This window comes from Pollicipes pollicipes, unplaced genomic scaffold (assembly GCF_011947565.3).
Source record: "Pollicipes pollicipes isolate AB1234 unplaced genomic scaffold, Ppol_2.1 Scaffold_4881;HRSCAF=5763_pilon_pilon_pilon, whole genome shotgun sequence".
NCBI lineage: Eukaryota > Metazoa > Arthropoda > Thecostraca > Pollicipedomorpha > Pollicipedidae > Pollicipes > Pollicipes pollicipes.
The window spans coordinates 43,317,238-43,326,009 of NW_023596576.1; the positions used below are offsets into that span (position 1 = coordinate 43,317,238).

Here is an 8,772-nt window from a genome sequence, read left to right on the forward strand (position 1 = left end):
TCCGTCTCCGAGTATTGGTCGTAGCCGAGTAGGGTTTTACATGCAAAACAATGAGACCACATCGGCCTTTATGCCTACCTTGTGACCTGTCCAGATGTGAAATCCCGGTTTTCTGATGAATGAAAGATTCCGTGGGTATTTCATTTTCCGCGGACCAGCATAGTACTGGACAAGGGCCGATGCTATCTATACGTTTAGCCGCCAGCAGCTCATCTTTTTCAACCACCTCTGGACTAAACTCAACAGACATCCAAGGGTGTCCAAAGGTAACTTCGCAAAACAAACTACCGCAAAACTAACAGGATTCAACTACGGAAAAACAAGAAAGTGAAGATTAATGGGTGGGTGGATCTGGTCTGGGCTGTGATAGCCATAATCAATCGAGCAGCTTGATGCGAGACCGTGGCGCCTTACCGTTTGGAAAATTTCTGCCTGAGCTGGATGGTTCTGTCTGTCAAAAAACCAAACGTCTTTGCCGCCCCTCGCCGTTATTTACTCCCACTCTCTCTCAACACTCCTCTCTCCGCTGGCCAGCCAGTGTTGTCCTTCCCCGGAGGCGGCCGTCACAGGTCGCGATCGCGGAGAGCGGCACCGACCGGCGGCTGACCTTGGTGGGACACTTTCTTCGGCTGCGGTCAGCCGATCCTGCCCCGCTTGCCGCTGCCTGACGTCATTAGCGTGGGGCCTAGCTGCGGTCAGTTGGAGCACCGGCCGCGGTCAGGAGCGGGCGATAAGCCGCACAGATGGCTGGAAGCTCGCTCATGCCGACAGCAGAACCGGTCGGGGCTCTTGACACGTCGCGATGGCGGCAGAAGCAAAGGAGCTCAGGATAAGGCGCTGCGGGGCCTCGCACCAGGTGCGGGACATGGCGCTGTCGCGTGGCGACTGATCGCTTGCGATGCGGCATTGCTGCAGGATTTGGGAGGTGTCTCGCTTACTTCCCGTGCAAGCTCGCTTGTTTTTCGACATCGCACTGGCATGTTTCGGGGACCTGAAACGTGATCAATGCTGTCTATGTGAGAGTGGGGGAGCGGCTTCTGAGAAGGCTGGTACCGTCCGACCGGACGTGTTGGCTTAGCATCAGCGGAATTAAGTTGCGGTGGCTGAAATAGGCTTTCGTCAGATAAGTTTCTTGACATGCTGATGTCTTACAAGTTTGTAAGTCAAAGGGTCACAGGCTGCTAAGTTGGCGACATATGTGGAATGACAGGATATTGCCCGCTTTAAATGAGCAGCACCTTGCAGGCTGCCAACCCGCTGCGAGCCCGGTTGGCACTGTAGTATGGTGTTCTAACGGTCGGAAAAGGCATGGATATGGAAAATGTTGACAATTTCTGACTTTGACGCAAAAAGACAAGATATCGCTGTGTCAGTAAAAAAAGGCAGTGGCCAGAAATTGTTTGCATGGTTTAACTTCTATCGCCACAGCGCTAATTAGCGTGCTACAAAATGATTGTTTATACTTTTCTCGGGTGTCACGCTTCAAGCGACCTACAAAAACAAGCTGAACTCGGCAATTCACATTTCAGTGTCATGACTGAATGCCAAAGCGCGGCAAAGTCATGTAATGCATGCGCCGGGCGCTCTGCCGCTGCGTGCTCGCCCGGGCTCATGTGACCAGTGCGTGACCCGTTGCAGCGGACGCCACTAGTCTGCGTGCTCGCCCGGGCTCATGAGACCAGTGCGTGACCCGTTGCAGCGGACGCCACTAGTCTGCGTGCTCGCCCGGGCTCATGTGACCAGTGCGTGACCCGTTGCAGCGGACGCCACTAGTCTGCGTGCTCGCCCGGGCTCATGTGACCAGTGCGTGACCCGTTGCAGCGGACGCCACTAGTCTGCGTGCTCGCCCGGGCTCATGTGACCAGTGCGTGACCCGTTGCAGCGGACGCCACTAGTCTGCGGCGCGAGAAGCGCCAATCACAACGCACCAAGGATAAGGAGAACATCGAAGAGCTCTGCAAGGGTCGCGGCGATGAGTACTTCTCTCCGGCTCGATTGGACGGCGACTGCAAGGAGGTCCTACAGGTGAGTCGACAGACCGACCGCTACTGTCAACAGCACTGCCGGGCTGGGGGCTGGCCCTGATGTCAGTCTGGGTGTCTGGAGTGGAATCATGTGTCTGATGAGCGATGACTCGCGTACGGGATGTTTCGCTTCAGTGTCTCATGGCCTTTCTGGACGTTCAAGCGCGTGTCTGGATGTTTGTCCTGAGTGTCTGAGTCCCGCGTAGTCGTCCCCAAGGAGTGCACCAGGGCCGGCTTGAAGCGGATCCAGGTGGTCCCGATGGACTGGCATTCGACGTCCGCCAGCAGACCTGCCTCTGGAAGAGGCACGTCAAGACGTGCGACATCCTGGAGAGTAAGTCACAGCCCCTGGCCACAGCACGAGGCAGCGCTGGTTCCGGGGATGTCACTCCATTTGGGGCCGAGAATTTGACAGCGCAGTACGCTCAATGAGATATCGGATGCGTGGCCAGCGCGGACTCTCGGGGAAAACCACCACCCACAACGCTCATGGCACACCGATACTCCCCTTGATTGGAAATTCAGAACACCAGCGTACCGGAGGCAGATGTCCGCACCCGCCGGCGCTCCACCTGGCGGTGCCGCACATTACACTACGACGGTGGGCCGTCCGCAGAGCCGAAGAAGGTGCTGCCCAGCTGCTGGCCCCGGACGAGCCGCTCTGCCCCGAGGGGCCCAGCTGGCCTGCGGCAACGAGGACTGCATCGACAGGGATCTCTTCTGCGACGGTCCGACCAGACTGGTGTGGACGAGTCGGACGAGAACGCCTGCAGTAATTGACCTTCGGCACGGGCCGACACAGGGGGCTGACGGGGGGTCGTGGGTCGGAGAATCATGCTCGCCTAGGCAGCGCTAGTTTTGGGCAGGCACGCGCAACGACAACGTTTTTGACTTCACGATCTCTCAAGACAGCTCACAGCTCAGCAGCTCGTGAAATAAGCACACATGAATTGAGCTTAAAAACCTTGCCGTTCCTAGATGATGGTTATCCCCGTCATAGCTTTACTCGCGCCCCTCGCTGCCACTCTATGCTATTCAACATCACTATTTTCGCTAACCACGCTGTTCGCGTGCTTACGGGAGCTGCCGGTGCGCGTCCACAGCGGTCCGGCGTGGATCCGAACGGAGCCGGTGTCTGCGACCAGACCGACTGCGTGCTGCCCGACTGCTTCTGTTCGGGGCGGACGGCACCACAATCCCGGGAAATCTGAACCCCGACCAGACGCCGCAAATGATCACCATCACCTTCCACGGCTCTGTCAACGTCGACAACATCGGCATCTTCCAGGACATCTTCTTCCGCGACGATCGCCAGAACCCGAACGGCTGCTCGGCCAAGGGCACCTTCTACGTGTCGCACAAGTACACCACTACTCGGCCGTGCAGGAGCTGCACCGCAAGGGCCACGAAATTGGGCGTGTTTCTCCATCACCAACGAAGACGACCCCGACTACTGGTCGTATGGCAGCTACGAAACGTGGAGCGACGAGATGGCCGGCGCGCGCAATATCATCGAGGGTCTTCGCCAACATCACCGACGGCAACCATCTTGGGCGTGCGCGCGCCGCAGCTGCGCGTGGGCGGCAACACCCAGTTCGTGATGATGGAAGATCAGCAGTTCCTGTATGACTCGTCCATTACGGACGCCGCTGGGGCCGCGTTCCCATCTGGCCGTACACGCTCGACTACCGCATGCCGCACAAGTGCCTGGGCACCTCGCAGAACTGCCCATCGCAGACCAGCAGGATCTGGGAGATGGTCATCAACGAGCTGGACCTGCGCGAGGACAGGAACGTTGACGAGCGCCTGCCGGGCTGCCACCTGCTCTCCTCGTGCACCAGCATTCGGTCTGGCGAGCAGTTCGCCCAGATGCTGCGCAGCAACTTCGACCGCCACTACACACGACCAACCGTGCACCGCTCGGGCTGCACTTCACCGCCGGCTGGCTGAGCAGCAACAAGGACTTCAAGAAGGAGCTCAACAAGTTCATCGACGAGATGCAGGCCAAGAATGACGTCTATTTCGTCCTCAGCAGCAGGCGTTGAGCTGGATAAACAACCCGACCGAAAGCAACGGCATCCGTGACTTCCTGGAGTGGAAGGAGAAGTGCGACGTCAAGGGCCTGCCGTTCTGCTCGCTGCCCAACCCGTGCCCGCTGACCACCAGGTAAGAGGGCAGCTGGCGTCCCGCGGTCACCAGCTCCTCATCGTGGCCGAGGCTGCACGCCGGCTCCTCTTCTACTGCCCCCCTAATGTAGTGATATTCATCTGAGTACACGTTAGTGAATTTGAGGTCTGCCTGTCGACGTCTATTGGCTAAAAACCTGCTTCTCGTGCCCGCCGAAACGTTGCGCCTCGTCGGACATCCTTCATCAACGTGTGCCTAAAATGCGCAATGCACAAGGGTGCGGTTGGTGACTATCAAGGTTATGTTTTCCTGAAAGCTGACAGAGTCGCATTTTCGACTGAATTCTCGGGTGTTTTCGTTCGCAGGGGAGCTGCCCGGAGAGAACTTCTACCTGAACAGCTGCATGGAGTGCCCCAAGAACTACCCGTGGATCCAGGACCTCTCCGGAAACGGGTTCTCCCTGTAGAGCGGCGCCCTGCGCTTCTTCCGATGTCACGCAGCGCCGCCCGGCTGCGGGCAGGCGCCGGCTCGATCACTGGCAGCTGATGCCTTCGCCGTTGTTTGGGCTGTGAGCCGGATGGCTGTTGCGGCCGTGCCCGGTCCGGGTGAGCTGAGCACCCTGCACTTCGCCCGACTCAGTTATTTTGTTATTCGTCTGTATTCTATTGTGTAAAGTAAAACTGGGCGCGGAATTGTTTTTGTCAGTGAATTCCACAAAAAACCCAAAACCGAATTTATGCAAAATGCTGCATTTTTAAATTCGTGTGGGCTATTGTGACGAATAATCCACGGCTTTTCTTTCCGCAAGCTAATCGGAAAAAGGAAGGAAGCTAATCGGATTCACGTGTTATCTCAATCGCGATGCATACTGTTCATCTTTTGTTTAGATAAAGCCCATCCCTACAGTTCTTCCAACAAATGATCCCCTCGAGCATCAGTTGACCTCCTCTCCGAACAAATGTGAACTCTAGTCAAACCGCAGCAAACGAACGCCGTTCGCCATCCGTCGGTTAAAACGCGCCCTGCGAGCGTCGTTCGGCCCGGGTCCCTGTGAGCACGCCATCCATGCGACACCTACTGGAGGCGGCGGGCCCGGGCACCACGCGCTCGACAACGGTGCCGCTACACCACCTCGCTGTACCTTGACCGAAAGGCTGACCCCTCCCGCCGTGTGAAACCCCTCCCCTCCCACGCGCCAGGCGAGGGGCGAGCCCTGTCACGTGACGTCCGCCAGGCAAGAGCCGCATTGTTGCAAACGATCGCCATGTTCTGTTCACGGGTGCCTGCCGCCAAATACAAAGAAAGATTGACGTGGAATTTCCTTACGGGCGATGAGGGTGACCAGTTTGGACGAGCCTGACTCACTTGCTCGTGGCTCCGCACTGTGGGTGAAGTGCATGGTCGACCCACGAGACAGGACAGTGGTCTGTTTGTACCCCGTTCGCGTACTGATATGGAAAAATGACGTTTTTTATTCGCGCACCCAAGATGCATAGCGAAATCCAGACTATCTTCGACTTCTCCCGAGTGATTCTTTGCCAAAGCATTTGAAAAGACATCTCGTGGGACATCTGAGGATGTCATGACTGTTAATTCGGGCTGTTCCTGAGTTGATTCGTGGTTGATTTAGCCTGACTCGGTGTTCTAAATGCTTCCCCGCAATACCGATGTCTTCGCATGTGGAGACGGCACCCAACCGATCCAGACGGACAAACACGAGAAGGACGACAAGAGGAGAAAGGAATTGTATGGGAAGAACGGGCGTGAAACGTTGCGACTTTCTCCACATGTAACCCAAACTGATCATAATGGGTCCAACGCCCCTCCCACACGTATAGACAACTCAGATCTATTACATAAGGCAGCGCAGACGCACTGATTTTCCTAACATTACCGCCTATAACTTGTGTAACTGCGACCAAAACCTGAGGTACAGCTAAACCTAACTTATGCGTAGCCGTAAACGTAACTTCCACCTAAAGAATCTATCAAGGCACTGAAGACGTCAGCCTACGTAAGTATTTATAGTTGCTTTTTAGCACCATACGCTTCATCTGAATGCATTTCCACTTATATTTCAAACACATTTTTGCTACATGCACTAAAGCTGCACATTATTGAGTGCAAAGCTTAGCATGAAAGCAGTGATAACACGAATAGAACGGTGTTTAAAGCTGGAGGCAGACACGGCACAGACAAGTAGGCACATACGAATGCGGCACGCACGGCTATTGCAATCGCAAACATCTTTATTTCATCACTAGCCTTCATGTTTGCAGACGGTTGCAAGGCTTGGGGACTGGTGCACCTGAGATGAATGCAATAGCACGGCATCTGCAATAGCCACTGCAGCTGGGCACGATATTGATGGCATAGGCCATTCCCGCATCGATGGGAAAAAACTGCTCGTCCAAAGGCACCACGCACGTTATCTTGCGGGCCATCTCTAAGGCACAAAGACTGTGGGTGCAGTGGCAAAGGTTGGTTTACCTGGCCTGCCGCCATCTCACCATCGGCACCAGTCATCTCCAAACCACGCCATCTGGCGGGCAACTACCTACCCCACGTCCTGGCCGCCATGCGATGTCGGATTTTATGGCAGCGCACAACGAGACCGGGCGGGCGGCTGTCCATCGCAGCGTCTTCAGCGTCGATGCAAGGCTGGATTTCATGAAAGCTCACGCACGTGTTTGAGCCGATGACAATCCCTTGCAATGTCTTCATGCCAAGGTCACAGAAATCAAAGAGAAAGGCCTCTGACAAAAACTTTTGCCGCTGCGAGTCCTGATTGACGTACGGTTCCATCATGCTCCTTAATCCGGTGACAAACAATAGACCAAACTGCGCCGTGACCCGAATTGCACGTCATTCATACATGCTCTGCATGCTCTTGTCCGCCCCGGTAGCTCGGTTGGTTCGAGCGCCTGTCTTCCGGTCCTCCCACCTGTGGTGGGTGAGTGCGGGTCACTTACCGCGTTCGCTATTTGTCCTTGGTAAATTTGGCCTGGCAGCGGTTCCACTGCTGTCTGCTGAACTGGGCTGGAGCTGTCTTCCGTCCGCCGAACATTGCGGCCCGTTAAGCTTTCGCCGCCAAAATCTGCCGTTGAGCTGGAATCGCGCGACCGGATGGTATGGGTCAGGGCTCACACGTCAAGCATTGCTTAGCGTGAGTTCCGATCCCAGAAATCCATCCATTCAAAAAGTTCGGCTTCAATATTTTCAAGAATAAGTGTCCAAAATCCCCTTACATAACCACCTCTGCAAAACTATCAGCATCCCAACATGTCATCAGAGCTGCATCATGCCCTTGGCTGCATGTCGTTCAGTGCCCACAATCCCCTTACATAAGCCGCTTTTGTAAATTCATCATCATCTCGGCATCTTGCGGGGAATCATGACTGGAAAGATCAGGTCCACCTCATGTCCTTCAGACGCAGGGAGGTCATTTCAGAATCGGCACCTGGAGCGTTATGGCATCCCGCCGGGCAAAAGCTACTCTATCAAAGCTGCACGCGGAATTTAAAACAGCATAATGTTCGTGTGGCAGTCTGCCTGGAGTTGCACAGTTGTGCTTCAGACGCCAACGAGGTGGTAGGGTCATTTGCTGGGGTTATGAAGTGTTGCACAGTGTCTTCTCGCGCGCTGAACGTCCACCGCAAGAAAATAGCGCCAGAAAAAACCAAGCTAGAGGCACACCCCGCAAAAAAGATTACTGCAGGCGGCTGCCGTGGTCTACCAAATTGGCAGTGGCGAAACCGCGGCAAAAGTCAGCTTTATTCTGGGAAGTGCCTCTGGAGAAACCGCGACTAAGTCACCGCGGCGCATGTTTTCCTCCTCTCGATCACCGTTGGTGTGAGGCAGAGATGTCGCCCGACCAATGTCAGGTCGGGGAGCTGCACGCGGGCCCGGCCGGAGCTCGTCGCGAGGCCGACCGGCCGACCCGCCCCAAACGCCGGGCGAAGGAACCTCTGGTGTCCCGCGCGGGCCGCCGCAGCGCCACCTGTTGCCGCCGGCGCGGTGCCTGGCACGCGGCGCGGGCGGAGCCTGGCACGGGCTGCGGCCGGACGCGGGGCCTGTGGCTCGCTGCCCCCAACGTCGCCTCATCCACGGGCGGTGTGCACCGCACCACAGTACCGCCGCCGAGGAGGGGGAGGGGGCGTCGAGTCGCCTCCCGCCGTCCGTGGCCCCGGTGAAAGTGGCCAGTCTGGGGATCGGATACCACCGGCGCTGCATTACGGCACGGGGATTAGTCCTGTCGCATGACCGTCCTCCTCGAGCGCACACAAATACCCCGAATGACAGGCCGGAGACCAGCTCTGCGGCGAAGGACTTAAGAGCGGGGAGGGAGAGGGCGGAGGGGGGGGGGGGGGAACTGCAGGTACGACAGTGCACGGACCCTCTTCGAGCCGCACGAGAAGCGTGCCGCCTTCAGTTCATCATGGTGGTCTAAAATATATGCTATTCAGTCAAATGAACAAGTTGTTATAAACTCTACGTTTTCAAAGTCAATAAAAAAATTGCAGTCAATACTCTTAAAGCCCTCACCATGGAGAGTTCTTTATTTTATTAAAACAAACGAATTTGTTTACGCAAAATAACGGCAATGCCCCATTTTCTGCTG

The 8,772-nt window shown here is 56.0% G+C and overlaps 1 protein-coding gene and 1 pseudogene across 1 annotated transcript in view; one reads left to right on the top strand and one right to left on the bottom strand.

Moving 5' to 3' along the window:
• LOC119100427 (band 7 protein AGAP004871-like) overlaps positions 1–980 on the bottom strand; it is a 9,463-nt gene extending 8,483 nt beyond the window's left edge. Inside the window, 1 exon segment of the mRNA XM_037223523.1 lies at positions 975–980. Coding sequence (XP_037079418.1) covers positions 975–980 — 6 coding nt within the window.
• An 892-nt stretch (positions 981–1,872) lies between these two features.
• On the top strand, positions 1,873–4,630 carry LOC119100428 (chitin deacetylase 1-like; annotated as a pseudogene).
• Positions 4,631–8,772: the final 4,142 nt, after the last annotated feature.